Raw genomic sequence first — 22630 nt, forward strand, 5'->3', positions numbered from 1 at the left:
GGTAAACCAGTAAGCAGCATTCCTTCACGGTGTCTGCTTCAAGGTTCCTGAGTTCAAGGTCATCTTCAGTTACACAGAGTTTGAGGCCAGTCTGTGCTACAGGAGACTATATATGGGGGGGGGGGATCATCTATAGTTTCTCTTTTATCGGGCCAACTCGGATTCTACAAGGTGGAGTTTTTGTACTGCCAATTGGGTTTATTTATGAGTTCGCCCAGTGGAGGCGCACGCGCACTCACTCTCTCCCGCGCTGCGCGCGTGCCCAAGCCGCCCGGGACCCCAGAGCGTGCTAACCCGGGTGGCGCTGCAGAGGCGGTTGGGTTGGTTGCTCAGAGGTGGAGCTGGCGCCATGTCGGTCCGGGAATTGATGGTGCTGCTGTGGTGGCTGAGCGGCAGCGGCTCGGCACTGTGGAGGTAGAAAGATGCATCCCGGGCCACTGGCCTTGCAGACCCCTGCCTGGTCCCCAGCTCCCCAGCACATGGCCGCAGCTCCTCCTCTTTAGAGATGAGGTGCCCGCAGCCCTCTGTAAGGCCGGGTTCTGCCGAAGGGCGGTGGTACTCTCACGTTGATGCCTTAGATCATTTTTAAAAAGTTACTTATGTGTAATGATAGATAGATGGGTGATAGATATACATGAAAGTATATGATGTATTTTGAGCCTCTCCTCCCCGTACCTTGCTTCTCGGGATTGATGCCCAGCCCTCACCCCCACCCCGTCTCCGTGTGGATTCTTAAGTTCTCCTGTAGCTGTATGTACCCTTGTGCCTCCCGAAAGGAGAACCAGAGATGGCTAGGGAGGGGCATTTTACTTCTGACTTATTTCAAGAAGTTGAAGCGGACTGATTCGGGAGAGAGTATTTACTAAAATAGAAATGCTGTATAAACGTAAAGAGATTCATTCCCAAGTACTGGTTTAGAGACTGAAGATGCTATGAATTCCTGAGAGATCCTCAATGCATGTTTGGTTGCTTTTGTTGTTCACTATTCAGTAATCACCAGCTCAAAGGGATACCAAAATGTTTTAGGTTTCAACAGGGTTAAAATGCACCTTTAAGGCCGGGCGGTGGTGGCACACGCCTTTAATCCCAGCAATCCCGAGGCAGAGCCAGGCGGATCTCTGTGAGTTCAAGGCCAGCCTGGTCTACAGAGTGAGTTTCAGGAAAGACGCAAAGAAACCCTGTCTCGAAAAGCCAAACCAAAACAAACAAAACAAAAAACGCGCCTTTAACCAGAAAAATCATAATCTTCGAGTATGCTGTATGAAAATAAGCCCCCCCCAAAATTAATATTTAACACGACCAACAAGAAATCAAACACTTGTAAAGTTTTCTTTTCAATGAGGAAGGGGTTCTCTTATATGTCCTGTGATAGGTGAGGGAACAAAAGAGTGACCATAGGCTGGCATGTTGGTGCACAGTGAGCCCCAGAACTCAGAGGGCCAAGAATTCAAAGCAAAGTTGGGCTAAATAGTTAAACTCAGTAAAAACAAACAAACAAACAGAAAACAAAAAGACCCAAAACTTTTTAATTAAAAATCCTGTTCAGGGGCTGGAAAGTGGTTCCGTGGTTAGGAGCACTGGCTGCTCTTCCAGAGGACTCTGCTGCATTTCCAGCCCGCTCCTGACGTCGGTAACTCCAGTACCGGAGGATCTGGCGCCCTCTTCTGTCGCACGAGGGCATTGCATGTATATGGTGTACAGACAGGCGGGCAAAACACAACACACATTAAAAACAAAAACTCGCTTAAATTTTTAAAATTAAATATAAAAAAAAAAGAGTAGCCATTGGGACAGATCAGTGAGAAGGAGCAACAATATTGTGTTCTGATAAGTTTTTAAGCCTTCTTTTCACAGTGAAGATGACATGGTTGAATGAAGTCTTACATTTAGAGCGCCCAGCACATGCAAACAATAAATCACCCATGAGAGTATTAAGGATGGCCTGTAAACGCAGGGAATTTGTGAGCCCTATTGAATTTTTGTTGGTTTGTTTTGTCTTGGACACCAGACGAGTCGCCAGTGATATCTAAAGGACCAGATAGCAAATATATTAGATGTTTCTTAGCCTAAAAATCTATGCTGTAACTCCTGGGACCTCTGCCTTACTAGAGGACAACATTCTGGGTGTGGTTATATGAAGATAAAAATGTATTTACTGAAAGGTACAATTTGACTCCCAGGCTACAGTTAGTCATCCCTGGCCTACCTATATTCACGATTAGAGGAGGAATGCTGAGGTCCAGTTCCACGTCGGTGGGGAAAATGTCATTTTTTTCTCAGGGCTGTCACAGAATATCTGAGTTGTATCTTTTTTGTTTGTTTGTTTTGTTTGATTTTTTGAGAGACAGGGTTTCTCTGTGTAGTTTTGGTGTCTGTCCTGGAACTCACTTGGTAGCCCAGGCTGGCCTTGAACTCATAGAGATCCGCCTGGCTCTGCCTCCCAAGTGCCAGGATTAAAGGCGTGTGCCGCCGCCACCCAGTTAACAAACTGAATTTTAAACTGTTTCCTTGCTGGCTATTTTGGCAGGCGTCTTAGAGAGATGAAATTCTCCCCTGCCCCGCGTTCTTTCTTCCACTAACATTTTGGGGTTTACCGTGTTTCTTAAAGAAAATTCTTAGGAGGCTCTTGTTTTGGAGTCAGCTCCCGAGCTGGGCCAAACAGAATGAACTGAAATTGAGATGTTCATGATAACGTCCCCATCTTACCAGACCCAACCCAAGTGGTTGCTGAGCTCAGAAATCGGGAGAAGAGCCAAACAAGTCAGCTTGAGTCAGAACCACGAGGGCCTACCCTCTGCTTTGTCCTTAGAAAAAATAACCAGACCTCACCCGACGGGGGCTGTCTGCTGTTTCCCATTTATTTCCCTGTTTCCATCTTAGAGGTTCCAAACGACCCATCCACATTTTATCCCTTCGATCCTCCCCACCCACACTTATGATGCCTACCCACTCCACTTGACTTATCAGAACATTTCTGCTATTTTATGAAATTGAAGCATTGCCAATTCTGGGATTGCACACACACCTGGTTGAGATGTCCCAGTCACTCTAAGTGATACTATGGATTCAGTTTCTTTTCCCATGTAATCTAGATCCATTTTAAAAACTTCTTTGAGATTTATTTTTGGTGTTTTGCCCACATGTGTGTCTGTGCACCATATGTGTGCAGTGCCCGAGGAGGCCAAAAGGGGGTGCTGGGTAACCTTAGAACTGGAGTTAAGACACTAGTTAGCCACCATATGGGCACTGAGAATGTCATCCCAGTCCTCCAGAAGAACAGTCAGTGCTCTTGACCCCTGAGCCATCTCTCCAGTCCCTAGATACATTAAACTAATACCTCTTATTAAATAGTCCCTGTTTTCTTTTTTCCTTTCTTCCTTCCTTTTTTTTTTTTTTTTTTTTTTTTTTTTTTTGGTTTTTCGAGACAGGGTTTCTCTGTGTAGCTTTGTACCTTTCCTGGAACTCACTCTGTGTCCAGGCTGGTCTTGAACTCACAGAGATCCACCTGGCTCTGCCTCCCGAGTGCTGGGATTAAAGGCGTGCACCACCACTACCCGGCATCCCTGTTTTCTTAATTGATTGGACATATAATGTCTGTCCCACACAAATCTTCAGTGTGGACTTGGGTCTGTTTCTGGGTTTAATGTCCTATTCTGTTCTACTGCTGTATATGCCTATTGCCGCATCCTACATTCTAGTGCTATCATGTCATGAACTTGGATGGCTCCCAGGAAAGTCCTCCATACTATGGCCAGAAGCCTTAGTCACCCTGGGACCTGTACACAGTCACATAAATTTGAAAATAGGTTACCAACTATTACATGAAAAATTCTTTTAGGATTTTTTTTTAAATGAAAATTGCAATGATTCAAAATGACATCTTCAGGAATATTACATTTTCCTATTGAATCAGCATCCTGCATCCATTTATATATTCTGCAGAAAGGGATTCTGTGTTCTCTCTGCTCCTCGGTAGTTATTATTACTCTTGCTGCTGGGACAGAAATCCTGAGGAAAGCAACTTACGGGAGTAAGAGTTTCTTTTCTCACAGTGTGAGTGTTCAGCCCATCGTGGTAGGAAGCGTGGCTGCAACAGCTGGGCACGTTGTGTCCTCTGCCAGAAAGCAGAAGGAGATGAATGCTGGTGTCCATTTCACTTCTCTTCCTTGTTACTTAGTAAGGATGCCCCGTACTCTCCCCATAAAACTCTTCCACCCATATTTAGTGTGGGGCTTACTATCTGAATTAACCAATCTGAAGTTTGTGTCCTACCTGACTCTAGGTTCTGTTAGGTTGACAATATTACACATCATAACCGCCCCCCCCCACTCTTCAAGGTGTGAACCCAGGACCACATGCTAACCACGTGCTCTGCAGTTGATCTATGCCCCCAGCCCTCTCCTCAATCTGTGGTTTTACTCTATCTTTCTCATTGACTTTCCCAGGACCTCCAAGTGACCTTTCTCTTCCTCAAGACTTCGGTTGGAACGGCAGCCCTCGTTTCCCCATTGAGCCGGCCGGCGTCTGCACCGAGTTTAGGATAGGTGTCCTAGCACTAGGCAGGCGGACTCTTACATCAAAGACACTCGGTTGGTTTTTTTTTTTTTTTTTTTGTTTTGTTTTGTTTGTTTTTTTTAAAGATTTATTTAAGAGGACACCAGATCTCATTACAGATGGTTGTGAGCCACCATGTGGGTGCTGGGGCTTGAACTCAGGACCTCTGGAGGAGCAGTCGGTGCTCTTAACCTCTGAGTCATCTCTCCAGCCCGGTTTGTTTGTTTTAAGTTTTGGGCTTTTGCCTTTTCAAGACAGGTTTTCTATCTATAGCTTTGGAGCCTATCATGGATCTCGCTCTGTAGACCAGGCTGGCCTCAAACTCACGGAGATCTGACTGCCTCTGCCTCCTGAGTGTTGGAATTAAAGGTGTGCACCACCACCATCCAGCAAAGACCCTTTTAAATTATGAATTCACATGAAAGCTTGTCATTTTCTCTATCTCTTAAAGCAATTGTATGAGTTTTTCCCTCTGTAATACTTGTGGTGTGTGTCATCTGTAGACTTTCCTAATTCTGTTAAAAGTTCCTTACTTGGTATAAATCCACCTTGTCCTGGTTTGAGTCCTGTGTCCCTGCCTTATTTTTTCAGTCTACAGATATTTACTTTAGGATATTTGTATCTGTGTATTTGAGCTTTGAGTTTTGTTCTGTTTGGTTTGCTTTTAAAAAGAGACATGTATTTTTATTATTATGTATGTGTTATATGTGTGCAGGGACATGTGTGCCTATGAGTGCAGTGCCCACAAAGGCTAGAGGTGTCAGATCCCCTGGAGCTGGAATTATAGGCAATTTTTAGCTGCCCAGCACAGGTGCAGGGAAATGAACTTCAGTCCTGTGAGAGCAATATAGACTTGAACCCCTCAGCCATCTCTTCAGCCCCCTCCTTCTCCCCACCCCCCTTTCCTTGTTTCTTTTGAGACAAGGTCTCGCTATGTAGCCCTGGATGATCTAGAACTTTCTATGTGGACCAGGATATGGCTTCAAACTCACAGAAATATGCCTGTGTCTGCCTATCAAGTGCTGGAATAAAAGGCAAGCAAGCATCAACGGCTCAGTGTGTTTGGCTTTGTTTTTAGTGTAACCCTAGACTTGTGAAAACAAGTCACAGAATGTTTCCTCTTTTCCTGGTCTTTGAAACTGTCTACCTAAGACTGGGATGATTTGTTCCGTGCAAGTTTTAATAGCATGCCCATGGAAAGCCTCAGAGTCCGGTGTTTTGGGTGAGATCTTGAACAACTGCTTTATATCCTCTGGTAGCTATACAAACATTTAGGGGTTTTGTTCTTCTTGAGTCCGTTTTAGTAAGATGTAATTTTTGAAAGCTCTTATATAATTGTGTGTGTGTGTGTGTGTGTGTGTGTGTGTGTGTGTGTGTGTGTGTCTGTGTGTCTGTGTCTGTGTGTCTGCGTGTGTGCACATATAGTTTGTTTTGGAAACAGGGTCTCACTCTATAGGCCACACTGGCCTCAGACTTGTGATGTAGTTCAGGCTGGCCTCCAATCATGACGATCCTCCTGCCTAACCCCTGAAGAGCTGAGATTATAGACAGTCACCACCACCAATCAGTTCTCTCCTTCCACCTTGTATTGTTGCTGTTTGAGACAGGATCTTCCTGTCATTTGTGTCACTGTATTGTGTGTTGGGGCTTTCCAGCTGATTCTCTTCCTGCCTCCTGTCTTACACAGGAGTGTGGGATTACAGACGAGAGCTACTGCACCTGGCTTTTCACATGGATTCCAGAGAGTGAAGTTGGGTTGTCAGGGTTGTACAGCAAGTGCTCACCTGCTGAGCCATTGTGGTGATTTGAAAGAAAATGGCTCCCAAGGGCTCATGGAGAGTGGCGCTATGAGGAGGCGTGGCCTTGCTGTGGTGGGCGTGGCCTTGTTGTGGTGGGCGTGGCCTTGTTGGAGGAAGTGTGTCACCGGGAGGTGGGCTTTGAGGTTTCAGAAGCTCAAGCCAGGCCCAGTGACTCACTGTCTCTTCCTACTGCCCTAGGATCCAGAGGTAGCACTCTCAGTTACCTCTCCAGCGCCATGCCTGCCTGCATGCCTCCGTGCTTCCCGCCATGATAATGGACTAATCCTCTGAACTGTCAGCCAGCCCCTGTTAAACGTTTCCCTTTGTAAGAGTTGCCGTGGTCGCCGGGCGTGGTGGCGCACGCCTTTAATCCCAGCACTTGGGAGGCAGAGGCAGGCGGATCTTTGTGAGTTCGAGGCCAGCCTGGGCTACCAAGTGAGCTCCAGGAAAGGCGCAAAGCTACACAGAGAAACCCTGTCTCGAAAAAACCAAAAAAAAAAAAAAAAAAAAAAAAAAAAAAAAAAAAAAGAGTTGCCGTGGTCATGGTGTCTCTTCAGAGCAGTAGAACCCTAACGTGGACAGCTATCTCACTGGCCCCGTGAGTGCCTTTTTAATAACTGCTTTATCTCTAATTATGACACCTTTTGGTTAAAATCATTCAATGGTATCTTTTAAACATCTTCATCAGTCACTGTAAAAAGCTTTCTTTCCATACTCATCTTTGTGCCTCTGTTTTGTATTATATACATTTTTGTTTGCATTTTTTTTTTTTTAAAAAAAAGATCCCTTCGACATTGGTGGACTTACTCTGATACTCATTCTCTGTCTAGCTCACCCACATTCGCTCTCATTTTCTTTGTTTTTGAAACAGGGTCTCACTTTATAGCACAGGCTGATCCTCCTGCCTCAGTCTCCTGAGTGCTGGGATGAGAGGCACATTCAATTCTAAGATCTTCAGACAGTTAACTAGTGGTTTTGGATCCATGTCTTTCCCTAGAGGATTCTGTAAAACATCAGCTTCTCTTATAGCATTGTTCGGTTACAGCTCATTACATTATTCTCTATGACCCTTTAATTATTTACCAATGTGATTGTGAGCAGTGGATTTTGTTTTTGTTTTTTGAGACAAGATCTCACTCATTAGCCTAGACTGGGCTTGAACTCATGATTCTCCAGCCTCAGCTTCACAGGTATACGTCAGCATGCCCAGATCTAAAAGTTTATTTAAAAATTCCAAACATGTAAGGATTTTGTTTTCTTCCCTTGTAATAATTTGTTTTGCTTTGCTTGGAGACAGGGTGTCTACATAGCTCTGGCTGTCATAGAACTCACTGTGAAGACCAGGCTGTCCTTGAACTCACAGAGACCTAGCTGCCTCTACCCTCGGATTGTCGGAACTAATGGCGTACGCCACCACACCCAGCTTTGTAATAACTTCTGACTGAAGCTGTATAGCCACAGAGTGTGTCCACATGTTGTCTGTTCTTGGAAATCTGTTGGCTAACTAAGTGATAAATTTTTACAAATATTCTCTCTGTGTGTGCTGGCTGGTTTTGTGTGTCAACTTGACACAAGCTAGAATCATCAAAGAGGAAGGAGCCTAAGTTGAGGAAATGCCTCCACGAGATCCAACTGTCAGGCATTTTCTCAATTAGTGATTGATTGATGGGGGAGGGCTGAGTCCATTGTGGGTGGTGCCATCCCTGGGCTGGTGGTCCTGGGTTCTATAAGAAAGCAGGCTGAGCAAACCATGAGGAGCAAGCCAGTAAGCAGCATCCCTCCACGGCCTCTGCATCAGCTCCTGCCTCCAGGGTCCTGCCCTATTTGAGTTCCTGTCCTGACTTCCTCTAATGATGAACTATGATGTGGAAGTGCAAGCCAAATAAACCCTTCCCTCTCCAACTTGCTTTTTGGTTGTGGTGTCTCATTGCAGCAATAGAAACCCTAACCAGGACAGTATGTTCCAGAAAATATGTTCCCTCTAGTTGTCCACTAGGTGTATGGAGTTGAATCTGTAGTGAGTGGAAAGGAATGGTTTTAGTCCCTAAAATGACTTTCTCAAAGTCAATATTTTGTTAATTTATAGGTAAATAAGTACAGAGCTTGAAAGAAAGTGGTTCACCCAAACAGCATAATTCTTTTTTTTTTTTTTTTTTTTTTTGGATTTTCAAGACAGGGTTTCTCTGCGTAGCTTTGCGCCTTTCCTGGAGCTCACTTGGTAGCCCAGGCTGGCCTCGAACTCACAGAGATCCACCTGGCTCTGCCTCCCGAGTGCTGGGATTAAAGGCGTGCGCCACCACCGCCCGGCAACAGCATAATTCTTAAACTGTAGGAAAAGAGGGGAAAAACCCTCAAAAACAGGAAGGGAGTTATCTATCAAGAGAAGGAAAAGTTAAAGGTTAGAGTCAATTAATGCTCTATAATTTATTTCGAGGGGCCAGGGCTAGAAGTCAAAGCCAGGGCCATAATCAGTCTGTACACCCCTCAGATCCATTTCCAACGGTAACACTTCAAACAGCTGGACAAAAGGAAGGAAGCGGGGAGGAGAAGGCATCGTCCTTACTGCGTTGTCTGGACCAGTAAGTTACATGTAACTTTTATAGCATCCCCAGGGGAAGGGGAAGCTGATGAAGGAGCAGGGTACTAACCTGCCCAGGACCCTGGGAGTATACAGCAGGTGACAACTAGTGTTTGACGAGTCGACCCACCAGATGTATAACTCCCTGATGAGGAGCCCCACCTGTAAAAGCCTTGGGGTCACTGGCTGTGGAAACCGGTTGTTTTCTGTCTGTAAGTTTCTCATGTGCCACCATTATACCTCCCTATGAGAACAGCTATGGCGTGCTTCCCACAGCCCTTTGGTGGCGTGTTTTACATCTTTGGGCACACTTAGAGTTGTGGATGGTCAGGTTATGATATCTGTTTAAGCTGTGTGATTTTGATGTGTTGAAACAACACGAGGAAATTTTACATTACTCAGACTGACATAGGATTCTCACTCGCAAAGACAGTCATTTACACAGGCAGCTAACTTTAGACTTCAGAGCAGATTCAAAGCAGGCTGGTTGCCTCTAGAGACAAATACACGAGGTCATTTCTCCAGGTGTTTTGTTTTGCTTATTGAACTTTAGACGTAACTTTCTCAGTAATTGACATTTTTGCTCATCGTCCCAGCCTCAGTTGATGCCACAGGCTCAAGATTCAGCCAACTGTTTACTTACTGTCTGGGATCCCTCACCAACTTAAAGCTATGTGCATGGGTCAGTGTGACATTACTAACCTAAGAGAAACTACGTGACTTATCTTGTGTTTTGAGACTGGGTAGGGCCCTGAAAACGTAACTCACAATTGTCCAGAGTTTGTCTATGAAGCAGCAGCGGCAGTGTGGAGAGAGGCGGCGGTGTAGAGCTATGTGAGAGCTGCAGTGTGTGTGTGTGTGTGTGTGTGTGTGTGTGTGTGTGTGTGTGTGTGTGTTGAGTGAGAGATGAAGAAGCATGAGAGAAGTGTGAGGGGGTAAGTGAGTGAAAGAGTGAGTGAATAATGTAATGTAAGAGAGAATAATGTAAAAGAAAGATGTGTGAAGGAGTGTGAAGGAGCTGCTGCTACATGGACGAGCTGTGCCGAGGAACTGTGTAAAGTGCTGTATGGTGAGAGAGCTGTGTAAGTGAGATGTTTAGCTGTAACTGTGTGGAGATTTGTTAACTGTGTGGATGCAAGGAAGATGAAGCTGTATAGGAAAGAGATGTAGAAGAGAAATGTATGTAAAAGAAAGTCAGGCGGATCTCTGTGAGTTCAAGGCCAGCCTAGTCTACAAAGCAAGTTCCAGGAAAGGAACTTTCCAAAGCTACACAAAGAAACCCTGTCTCTCGAAAAAACAAAAAAACAAAAACAAAAACAAAAAAGAAAAGAGAAAGGAAGGAAGGAAGAAAGAAAGGAAGGAAGGAAGAGAAAGAAATGTAGCTGTCGACCAGTTTCTCTGGTCCTGCCTTCCCCAGCAGTCTGGATGAATCTTTCTCACCTGTGAGTCCCACAGCTGCTTATAAAATAATCACTCAGAGGCTTATATTAATTACAAACTGTATGGCCCATGATTTTAGCTTATATTAGCTATCTCTTTCAAGTTAAATTAACCCATTCTTATTAATCAATATGTTGCCACGTGGCTGTGGTGTTACTGGTCTGCTGTCATCTTGTTGCTCCTTTGGCAGCGGCTGGCGTCTCTCCTGTTTCCAACTCTCTTCCTTCTGTATCTCTGCTTGGATTTCCTGCCTGGCTATAAGTTTTCTTGCCATAAGCCAAAACAGCTTTATTTATTATCCACACATATTCACAGCATACAGAAAGACATCCCACAGAACTTGCCCTTTTCTGTCTAATCAGAAAGGAAGGTTTTAACTTTAACATAGTAAAACTATAACAAAACAGTTATCAAGCAAGAATTATAGTTACAATATCTAGTCTATTTGTATTTGGCAAAATTAAAGAAAATATTCTATCCTGTTTTTGTGAGTCTAAAGTTTCATATCTAATTTACCTTTTATCATGACTAAGAAGAACTATCATTATAACTATCTAGTCTTCAACTCCATTAAAGACCTCAGAAGGACATAATATGACCTGAGCAAACAGGAAGTGCCTGTTTACTCCATACTTCCATAATTCTAGAAATGACAGAGACATCTGGCTGCCTAGACAGTCATCCAAAGTTCCTCTGTAATGTTGGGGCATCTATCTTCAACCTAAAGGCCTAGAATATCTGGCAGACTTTTCAGTGAAGTAGGAAATTCAAAGTATTGTCTTGCCTATTGGCAAAGTTCATCAGTCACTTCTCCCTGTGTCCTGCAGAATGTCTGGCATTCTCTTCTGTGAAGCAGGAACCTTTAGGACCATCTTGTCCTGTTTTGGCAAAGTTCAGTGGTCATTTTCCCATGGGTCCTGCATGTCTAGTTTATACAACATATTGTCAAGCAGTCCAGGCAAGAGCAGTTTCTTGCCCAAATGACTAAAGAAAGCAAACTCCATATAGAGTTTCTTCAATGCTTATCATCTTCTCTGAAGTAGATTGGTGCTTCCAGGAGCAGACATGTCTCAATGTCCAGAAAAGTCAAAGTTCTTAAAACATTTCAAATGCCATATTCTGTAGGTCTTTGAAGTGTTTGATGATTACCTACCTAACTGAAATATATCTATGTATACCTAGAAAACTTAACTAATATGATTATAAGTTTGATTATCATAAATGACTAATTATTAATCTATATTTCTTAATTATATATTACAATTTTAAATGAATTGCATAAACATAATACCTTAAACAAGAGGAATAGACAGTATAACAAAATTAACTTTAAATTTGTATAAATAAACTAAAATCCATAGTAATGTGAAACATTTCAAACAAGTTGTTCTTTAAAAGTAGATTCAATAATCTACCCTCTCATCCTATCCTATTTCCTACATTTTTCTATCATATTTCCCCTTCCTTCTTTTAGAAAGAGATTGACTATGATCAATAACAATTTGTAACCAAACCCCTAAACAAAGACAAACATTCATAATCCATTTTTTGGGGGAATATGAATGTAGTATTCTAGGCTACTTCCTACTGATTGGGGGTGATGTTAATCTTATGGGGATCCTGAGAAAATTCAAGATAATGGTCAAGTCCTGAGAAGACTGGCTATAACCTTTGTTGATAGATACCATCTGTGAAGGTTCAGGAGGTCTCGCTTGATCAAATCTGATCCATCTTAATGTGGAACATATCCACAGCCTCTTGCTTCCTGTGGAAACAAAAGCAGAGCTTCCTTTCCAAAGCAACATATCCTTAGATCCAAATTTTGAAGTCAGGATACCTTTAAAATATGCATGCTTGTTTAACTTAGTAGCCCTTACAACCAAATGTCTCTCTGCAGTTAAAAATCCCAAAGACAACCCAATCCAGACTTGCTGTGTAATTTCCATCTTTATGTGGCTTATTATATTTTTATATATTATTTTATTTTTTAAGACCTTATTTTATTTTTATGACTATCTATATCCTTTCTCTTCTCTCTTTCTCAAGCCTATGTGCCTTTTTACATACACTGTAAACTGTTTAGAGTTTTGTTCCATCTGAATCTTTCTTATTGTGAATCTATAATCCTTCTCTAGCCAGGAGAGATTTTAAACCGCTAAGCTATGTGGCTAGGACCAACACAACAGCCTTGGCTGCTGACCTCGCCTCTCTCAGCTTTTTAACATGGTGGAGGTATACTTACCACCAGCTCTGGGAGCCATGCTCATCACCAACTCTGGGAAGCAGTGGGTCTATGCCTCCATCAAGCACTGTTTAGCCCAGAAACACACACACCCTTTTTTTTTGTACTAGAAAAAGCTAAATTCACCACACAGTGCACTGAGCGGCTTGGAGACACTTCTGTATACTGTGGCAGGGATCCACCGTGCTGTGTTCAAGCTTGAATGCCAGAGTGTCTCTCTGTACCACAGCCCCTATGAGAAATATGAACCAGGAAGCTGCTCTTAGCTCTGTTTTAGTAAGTTCTCTCAGGTTTTAGGTGGAAACTCTTGCCATCACGTTTGGGCACCATTTGTAATTGGAAGTTTTCCTGTGTCCCGCCTGGTTCCGCAGCTGCTCAGTCCCAAATAAACACACAGAGGCTTATATTAGTTATAAACTGTGTGGCCTGTGGTTTCAGCTTCTTGCTATCTAGCTCTTTCATCTTAAATTAACTCATTCCTATGCATCGATATGTTGCCACATGGCTTTGGCATTACCAGTCTGCTGGCGTCTTGTTGCCCCTTTGGTGGTGGCTGGTGTCTCCCACTTCCACTTTTCTTCCCTCTATATCTCTGCTTAGATTTCCCACCTGGCTGTAAGCTTTCTTGCCACAGGCCAAAACAGCTTTGTTTATTACCCAATGGAAGACACACATATTTACAGCATATGGAAAGACATCCCACAGCATGTAGCCATGTGACAAGATATATGTATATAAAGATATGCAGCTATGTGCAACAGGGTGGAGATATGAAGCTGTGTGGAGACAGAAAGAGTCAGAGACCATTCTTAAGATGAAGTAAAAGAGAAAGTTAACATCAGAAAGCATGTGTGTTTCCTTATTTCACCAGTTATAGATAGATTAAAACTTATTCCTGGGGCTGGAGAAATGGTTAAGAGCACTGGCTGCTCTTCCAGAGGACATGGGTTCAATTCCCAACACCTACATGGCAGCCCACAACTCTCTGTGACTCCACTTCCAGGGGATCTGAAACCTTCACTCCATTGCACAAAAAACAAAATTAAAAATAAAAATAAAGAACTTATTCCTAATTACCCTCAGATAAAAAAGTTTTCTCTCCCTTGCTACTCTGAAGCATTCCTTTTATTACTCTGAGCTGATTGTGGGAGCTGGTCTCCCATGGTCCGCATTATTAACCGACTTCCAGGGAAGAGAACAACATTTTTTAGCCTCCAGTGTATTCACAAACTAAATTGCATACTTTAACTTTGTCAGTTAAAATGCCAAAACTGCCACTTATATTTTTCCTCTCTCCTAGCACTTCCAAATACAATGAAATGGATCTTATATTAAATCCATAGGAAGTGCTGGGAGAGGGAGGAACCTATGATGAAAATCTATTTCATTTTCATTAACAGGGCTATATAAAAGCTTGTGTTTTCTTATTTGATTTGTACATGTCCATATAAAAGGTGCAACATTATACTGATGGATATTTGTTGAAATAAGAAGTCAGAGCACTATTGAGGCCTGTGTAATTCTGATAAAGAAACTACATAATGGCATCCAAGCAACTTTCCCTTACACACAGGAAAGATGTTTCTGACTTAAAATTTTAGGGGTGGACTCATTCCAATGGCAATTAAATATGCAGGGTAGACATGGAGTGGTTTATCAAAGGGGAAGGAACCAGAGGGATTTTAAGATGTTTTATGAACATCCCTGACCACATGTGACTTGTGAGCTCTTGAAATACACTTCAAATTGAAATGGACTTTAAATGTAATGCACACATCAGATTCAAAGAATTAATAAAAACAATGTAAATTTCCTTACAAATCATTACTTTACAGTGATTACATTTTGGATTAAATATGTTATGAAAGTGAATTTTGTCTGTTCTTATACTTTGTAACTACTAGACAAAGTTTAATTAATGACATGTACACAGTGCCTTATACTACATTTCCACTGCATTAATGCCACCTGAGATGGATGAGTTATATAGGATTTAAGGTACCCTGGATAATGAATAGTACAAAAATGGTCATGAACAAGGGCTTAGAAGTTTTATTTCTAGTATTCAAAAATGAAAACTATTGGGTTTTGAAATTTCAGTCTTTGGTTTTCCGAATTTTAACTAATTTCTTAAGTGAAGGAGCCAAACCTAACATATTCAGTAGTATTTGTTCTACAAAATATACGTAACAAGTATTTACTTTCAGCTAGGCGTGGTGCCTAAAATCCCAGCACCTAGAGGAGTGAGGCAGCTCGTTCATTGTGAGTTTGAAGCTAGCCTGGGCTACATAGTGATTTCCAGACTACTCCAGGCCATGTAGCAAGATCCTGTTTCAAATTCCAGAGTGAATAAGGGGAGGACCTAATTCTCATGTCATTTTTGCCTCATGAACTGAGCAAGCCCTAACCAGGCAGACTGATGGGTAGCAGCCATTGTTAACATTATTTTTAGCTCTAGGTTCACTTTCAAGGGAGGGTAGAGCTCTTGGAAGCCCAGGTATCCCCTGACTGATACAGAAATGATAGGATGAAAGGGTAGATTAATGAACTTACTTTTAGAGAACAACAACTTGTTTAGAAATGTTTTACATTGCTATAGAGTTTTAGTTTATTGATACAAATTTAGAGTTGATTTTGTTTTACTGTATATATATTTCTACTCTCATTTGAGGTATTATGTTTATGTAACTCTTTAGATTGTGATGGATAATTAAGAAATACAGATTAACAATTAGTCTTCTATGATAGTCAAATTATAGTCATGTTAAGTTTTCTAGGAATACATAGATATAATTCAATTAGGTAGGTAATCTTCAAATACTTCAAAGATCTACAGAATATGGCATTTAAAATATTTTAAAAATGTAGACTTTCTGGACAATGAGACATGCTTGCTCCTGGCATCACCAATTTACATCTGAGAGGAGGATGGGCATCGAAGACACTGTATGGAGTTTATCTTCGCCTTGGCAAAAATAGCCATTTGGGCAAGAAACTGTTCTTGCCTGGACTGCTTGATTGACTGGACATGCAGGACCCATAGAAAGGTGACCACTGAACTTTGCTTGGCAAAATGGTCCTTCAGGTTCCTGCTTTGCAGAGGAAACTGCCAGACATTGTACAGGACACAGAGAGAAATGACTGAGAGACTCTAGGCCTATGGGCTGAAGACAGATGCTTCAACTTTACAAAGAAACATTAGGTGACTATCCAGGCTGCCAGCTGTCTCTGTCTACTCTTGAGAGAGAGAGAGAGAGAGAGAGAGAGAGAGAGAGAGAGAGAGAGAGAGAGAGAGAGAGAGAGAGAGAGAGAGAGAAAGAGACGCTACCAGCCGCCACCATGACAAGCAACATGTAAAGATACCGGTAAGCGACAAGCCATGTGGCAACTTATAGATTAATAGAAATGGGGTTGATTTAAGATATAAGAACAGTAAGCAAGAAGCCTGCCATGGCCATACAATTTATAAGTAATATAAGTCTCTGTGTGTTTACTTGGTTGGGTCTGAGCAGCTGCGGGACTGGCAGGTGAGAGAGATTTGTCCTGACCATGGGCCAGGCAGGACCAGGAAAACTCTAACTACACCTGACCATGTATAGAATCCCTAATATGTAGAGGAGATATTACTGTTAATATTCACATCTCATCTTTTCCTCCACAGATATTACATCAATAGCTCGGACTATAGCATTTTTAGTACCAGGAGTTCTGTAAGTATTCAACATTTTTAAAGAACATTGGTATTAACCTTCAAAGAGTTAGTCATACTCTGTTTTATAGATGTTTCATCTGTATCTCCTTTTTCTTCTCATTATCATTATCACCTTACTGTTAGTACCCTCTCTGATACATGCCCTTAAATGTGTACACAGTGCCATGTCTCACATGGCTTGGATCTGGAACCCTGACTCAAGGGAGGACAGACATGCATGATAAAGACGTGGCCAGGTAGGCTGTGACTCTAATGGAGTTGCACCTACTAAGGCAACAACCTGGAGCCTCAGCTTGTTTCTTTTTTCTTTTTTTTTTTTAAGAGATTTTTCTATTCATTTTACATATCAACCATGGATTCCCCGTCCTCCCTTCTCCCCCCACCCCATTCTTTGAGGGGGGGTGTTTTTGTTTGTTTGTTTTGTTTTGTTTTGGGGTGGTTTTTTTTGCAGCCTCAATTTTTATTACATTAAGATTACTTTTTATTACATTTATTTATTTATTTATTTATTTATTTATTTATTTATTTATTTGAGACAGGGTCTTTTTAAAAATATTTTTATTTTATAATTTAATTTTACATATCAGCCACGGATTCCCCTGCCCTCCCTCCTCCCACCCCCCTGTTTGTTTGTTTTTTGTTTTGTTTTTTGTATGTTTGTTTGTTTGAGACAGGGTTTCTCTGTGTAGCTTTGGAGCCTTTCCTGGAACTCTGTAGCCCAGGCTGGTCTTGAACTCACAGAGATCTGCCTGCCTCTGCCTCCCAAGTGCTGGGATTAAAGGCATGTGCCACCACCACCAGGCCAGCCTGTTTTTTATGCACAAAACAGGGGAAGGGTTTGCTAGTCTGTGTAGGAAGTCCCCATAGGTGAGCAGTCTCAGGCTGTAAACATGAGAGGGGGAGGCTGCAGTTGCTAGTGTTCGCACACACTGAACAATTGTCTGTGAACACCCATCCATGGACCAGAGGAAGATGGCTTTGCCAGCTTTGAGTCTGACCCCTATGGGGAAAGGCTTTGCCAGTTTCCTGTGCTCCAGAAGCCCTGGTCCTTGTCACGGCTGTGCCCATGTCTACAATACACATTCACTTAGGATTTCATTCATTCAAGGCTTCCTCAGCTCCTTATAATGTAGCAAAAAAAATAAATAAGAAGCCCAGTGGTGGTGGCGGCGGCTGCGGCGGCAGCGGCGCATGCCTTTAATCCCAGAACTCAGGAGGCAGAGGCAGGTGGATCTCTGTGAGGGCAGAGGGCAGCCTGATCTACAGAGTGAGTTCCAGGACAGAGAAACCCTGTCTTGAAAAGCAAAAAACAAAACAAAACAAAAAAATAAAAATTTAAGCCGGGCGGTGGTGGCGCACGCCTTTAATCCCAGCACTCGGGAGGCAGAGCCAGGTGGATCTCTGTGAGTTCGAGGCCAGCCTGGACTACCAAGTGAGTCCCAGGAGAGGCGCAAAGCTACACAGAGGAACCCTGTCTCGAAAAACCAAAAAAAATAAAATAAATAAATAAAAATTTAAATAAGTTTTAAAAATAGGCAGTGTTATTTCATGTGTTTTGTGATTTAATAGTCACAAAAGTTATGATATATACATATATGTTATACATACTACATTGCCTATTGAGAAAGAGAATAATAACTATTATTCAACAGATGTAAATTACAGCAGATGTAAACCAGAGCTATAAATGTAGGGCCCTCTCAGCTATAGACCTCAGCCTCTGTATTACTTTTTAAACAATTTAATACCATATCTAGCTCATTTCTCTCTTTTTAAAAATTGTATGTATATGAGTATCCTGCCTGCATATATGTATGTGCACCACCTGTCTTCAGTAGCCTTGGAGGCTTTGGAACCCCTGGAAGCTGCAGTTATAGGTAGTTAGTTGTGAGCTGTCCTTTGGATGCTGGAAACCAAACTTGGGTCCTCTACAAGGGCTCTTTTTTTTTTTTAACTACAAGGGCTCTTAATGGCTGAGCTCTCTCTCTCTAGCCCCATAGTTCATTTCTCTTAATCTGTCTACTGACACTGATAATTTATGAATTGAAACATTGCTTATTTGTTTATTTATGATGTGTGTGTGTGTGTGTGTGTGTGTGTGTGTGTATACATTTTTCATTGTTATAAAGTTGTTTCCTCTGTGTAGCCTTAGTGTTTCTCTTCAGGAGTCTGGTGAGTTTGAAAGTGTTAGGCCAGCCCAGCCAGCTAGAAATGCAAGCAAGTGTTAATGCTGTGCTCTTGAGACAGCATTCGGCTCCACGAACCTGATGTTGCTCTTAAGGCTATGAAGAGTATTTTCTCATATTTAAAATTGATTACAGATGTAAATCATATCTACAACTTGCTATAATTAGTCAAATTCACAGGAAAATCTGACATTCTATTTTTACGATATAGATTTTGTTTCTTTATTGGAAAAAAATCTATTCGTTTGTTTATTCAATTTACATGTGTACATGTTCATGTGTGTACACACATTTGTTCAGGTGTATATGTACATACATGTTCATGTAGAGGCCAGAGGTCAACATTGGATGTCTTCTTCAATCATTGTACACCTTTTAAAAAATGATTTGTTTGAAAAAAATGATTTGTTTGTATGAATGTTTTGCTTGCATGTATATATGTTTACCATGTATATGCCTCATGCCTGTAGAGGCCAGAAGAGGATGTTGGGTCCCCTAGAACTGAAGTCATGGTTGAGAGACACCACCAGGTCCTCTGCAAGAGCAACAGCTGCTCTGAACCCTGAACTGTCTCTCCAGCCCACTTATTATTATTTTTTTTTTTTTGAGACACAGTCTCTCACTGAAACTTGGCTTCTCTGATTGGCTAGACTAGCTAGGCACCAGTTATCAGGGATTCTTTGGTCTCTGCTACCACAATTCTGGGATTACAGATCTTACTCCCCTGCCCAGCTTTTTATGTGAGTGTTGGGGATTCAATTTAGGTCTTCATGCTTGCATGGTAAGCACTTTACCAGCCAACTATGCCGTCTCTCAAGCCCTGTAGGGAAATCTTTGTCTGTCTGTTTGTTTAATAACTGTAGGTCCAGGATGTAAACAGATGTTTTCTGTCCCAACTGCCTGTTCCCAAATACCCAGCAGCTGCTTCCCAAATTACCACACAGAGGATTATGTTAATTATAAATGTTCAGCCAATAGCGCAGGCTTGTTACTAACTAGCTCTTATATTTTAAGTTAACTCATGTTGCTTATTCATGCTCTGCTATGTGGCAGTCCTTTATTAGCATGGTACGTTCATCTCCTGCTCCCTCTGCATCTGGCTGGTGACCCTCTTGACTCCACTCCTCTCCCTCCCAGCATTCCCAGTTTGGCTCTCCCACCTAACTTTATTGTGTTCAGCTTTTGGCTTGTCAGCTTGTTTATTAACCAATGAGAGCAACACATATTCATCACTTACAGAAGGATTATTCCACAGTACCAGGAGAAGCTGCAAAGAAATATGAGAAGAACCCTTCACTTAGTTCCTCTCAATAGTAACATCTTGTATAATTATCATAAAATACTCAACCCAGGAAACTAACATTGGCACAATATTGAATGTATTCAGATTAATTTCCTCATGCACACATTTGAACATACAGCTTGGTGCAGAAACTGTTCTGGCACTTGAAGGCTCCTTGCTGCTGTTCTCATACAAGATACACTTGATACCTGCTCTCCAATCCTGTTCCCACAAGCTAGTTCTCCTTTTCTGTATTTTGTGTAAAAATGTTTGCAGTTACATAAAACATCGTAACGCCCTTCTGTGGTGGGCTTTTTAACTACCATCATTCCAATCATGTCCATCCAAGTTGCTCATTCAGTAGTCCATCCCTCTTCTGCTTTGAACCAAGGGCCTCAAGCGATATAGCATCAAGCTGCATCTCTGTTCCATTTTAGACTCACTTCCTTTTATCTTTTACTTATTCTATGACAAGTCTATCCCAAACCCTCCTGTCACTTCCCGTTGCTACTCCCCCAACATGTTCCCTTACCACCTTCATTGTTGTTGATTTTTCTTAAACCTCTCTGAGTCCACTTAGTGCCACCTGGTTGGATGTCTACTGATTATGCTGGCTTGATCTTGTACAGGGTGGCCATAACTACAACAGTCATGTCCAGAAGACAGCACTTTACAGGACTCCTCTCCTTCTTCCAGCTCTCCACATCTTCCCATCTCCACTTCCTCAATGTTCCCAGAGCTTGTGGGGGTTTGAGGTGTCCCATGTAGGGCTGAACACTCAGCAATCCATTCTCAGGACTTTGACTACTTGTGATTCTCTGCATTAACTGCATTAACTTCAGTGGTTGGGTAAATCTGTGTTCTTTCATAGATACCATATTTCTCATCGCCTCTTTTCTGGCAACTGTGTGATTTGACTGTGATGCTTTTCCTGTTGATTTTTCTCTCCAAAGGGATTTTATTTTATTTGTAATTGGATGTGTTATTATGTGCTTGGGGAGGGGCACATGCCATGGCATTCCTGTGAAAGCCAAAGGACAACTTTGTGTGTGTGTGTGTGTGTGTGTGTGTGTGTGTGTATGTGTGTGTGGTGTGGTGTGTGTGTATGTATGTATGTGGTGTGTGTGTATGTGTGGTGTGGTATGTGTGTGTGGTGTGTGGGAGGGATGTGTGGTGTGTGGAGGGGATGTGTGGTGTGTGTGTGGGATGTGTGGTGTGTGTGTGTGTGGTGTGATGTATGGGTGTGGTGTGTGTGTGGTTTGGTGTGTGTGTGTTGGCATATCTGGAGGGCAGAAGAGGAAGTAGGATCCTATTAACTGGAGTTACAGTGACTTATGAGCCTGATAGGGATGCTGGGAACTAAACCCCAGTCCTCTGCATGAAAAGCAGTCTCTCCAGCCTCAAGTATATTGACTGCTGATGTGGGACAAGCAGTCCTTGTTTTTTGACATTGTGCTTTGCATAATATCAAAGGAACTGAATCTTAGTTGTTTTTTTAAAGCAATAAAAACCAGATAATTGAACCCACAACTGAACACCAAGATGAACAGTGTTCGTTTTGTTTTGTTAACATGAGCTTTCATCTCCTTTCTAGATTGAGATAGAGTATGAAGGGCCATCTTTTTCAATATGGAGATTGTCAAGAACTTGTAAGATTCAAAGCTTAAGGTAAGATGTTTTTTGCCATATATATGTATACACACATGTGTCTCTCTCTCTCTCTGTGTGTATCCATTTCTCCCCTACGATGTAAAAAATGACATTCATTCACATAATGCAGATGTTCAGACTCAAAGCCCTGACTTCAGGTAAATTTCCTTCCACTAAGCACATGTGAAAAGAAAGGCTACCTTACTTTGAAAATGGAAGTAAAATGTGCTGTGGTGGTTTGAATGAGAATGTCCCCTCCCCTCCAATAAGCTCATATATCTGCATGCTTAGTCCCCAGTGGAACTGTTTGGAAGGATTAGGAGGTGTGTCCTTGTTGGAGGAGGTGAGTCACTTGAGGTGGGCCTGAAAGTTTCGAAAGCCCATGCCTGGCCCAGTGTCTTTCGGCCTGCTGGGTCTCGATGTAAAGCTCTCACCTGCTGCTCCACTGCCATGCCTGTCTGCTCCCCACCATGATGATAATAGACTAACCCTTTGAAACTGTAAGCAAACCCCCAATCAAATGCTTTCTTGTACAAGGGTTGCTTGGTCATGGTGTCTCTTCATAGCATTAGAACAGTGACTAAGACAGTTGTTATTTTAGAGTTTTGTTTTTTTTTTCTTATTCTAGCATACAATTAAATTGTTTAAGCTTAAAAGTTGTGGGTGGAGTTTTAATCAGCCTCAAATACATTTTAATGACTTCTTCTTTGTTCTTTTTGAACACTAGGTCACCTAGGACAAAATTACATTGTACTGCTCCTGGCGTTCATTCTTTAAGACCTGAAGCCAAAAACCGAGTAAGTTGGTTTTAGTGACGTTTTATTGACTCTTGAAAACTAATCACTGTTACATTCTCATTTGGCCTTTCTAACACAAATTGTCTTAAATAGTCTTAGTCATAACTACAAATAAGAGCTATTTTAAAATTACAGTCACTCTGTCATTATTTTTTATCTCAGAGTATAAATTGTGAAATGATATCTGATTTTTACTTTAGTTTCCTTTTTTATTTGTTCATTAATCCATTCATGATGCTGGGGATGAAACTAAGGGCCTTGTGCATGCTTGGCAAAGACTGTACCATTCATCTAGCACCTCAACCTTACTGTTTGGCCTTGTCATCAGTTAAGTATGCTGGCATCCTGAATGGTAATGGTACTCTCAGGTGAATGTTGTGTGATATTTTG

At 42.0% G+C, this 22630-nt stretch overlaps 1 protein-coding gene across 9 annotated transcripts in view; it reads left to right on the top strand.

The window, feature by feature from the left end:
- The first annotated feature begins 266 nt into the window (after positions 1–266).
- The window catches only part of Catspere (catsper channel auxiliary subunit epsilon), a 120180-nt gene continuing 97816 nt past the window's right edge, over positions 267–22630 (top strand). For 5 of the 9 annotated variants that reach the window (XM_076548029.1, XM_076548034.1, XM_076548030.1 and 2 more), the window contains exons 1-4: positions 267–414; positions 16275–16323; positions 21388–21461; positions 22171–22240. In XM_076548029.1, the coding sequence (XP_076404144.1) occupies positions 350–414; positions 16275–16323; positions 21388–21461; positions 22171–22240 (258 nt within the window). In that variant the 5' untranslated portion in view covers positions 267–349. Of the gene's footprint in view, positions 415–15720; positions 15816–16274; positions 16324–21387; positions 21462–22170; positions 22241–22630 lie in introns of those variants that run through there. The other 4 variants (XM_076548036.1, XM_076548033.1, XM_076548037.1 and 1 more) reach the window with 4 other exon arrangements.

The sequence above is a fragment of the Peromyscus maniculatus genome, chromosome 11, assembly GCF_049852395.1.
Source record: "Peromyscus maniculatus bairdii isolate BWxNUB_F1_BW_parent chromosome 11, HU_Pman_BW_mat_3.1, whole genome shotgun sequence".
NCBI classification, from domain to species: Eukaryota; Metazoa; Chordata; class Mammalia; order Rodentia; family Cricetidae; genus Peromyscus; species Peromyscus maniculatus.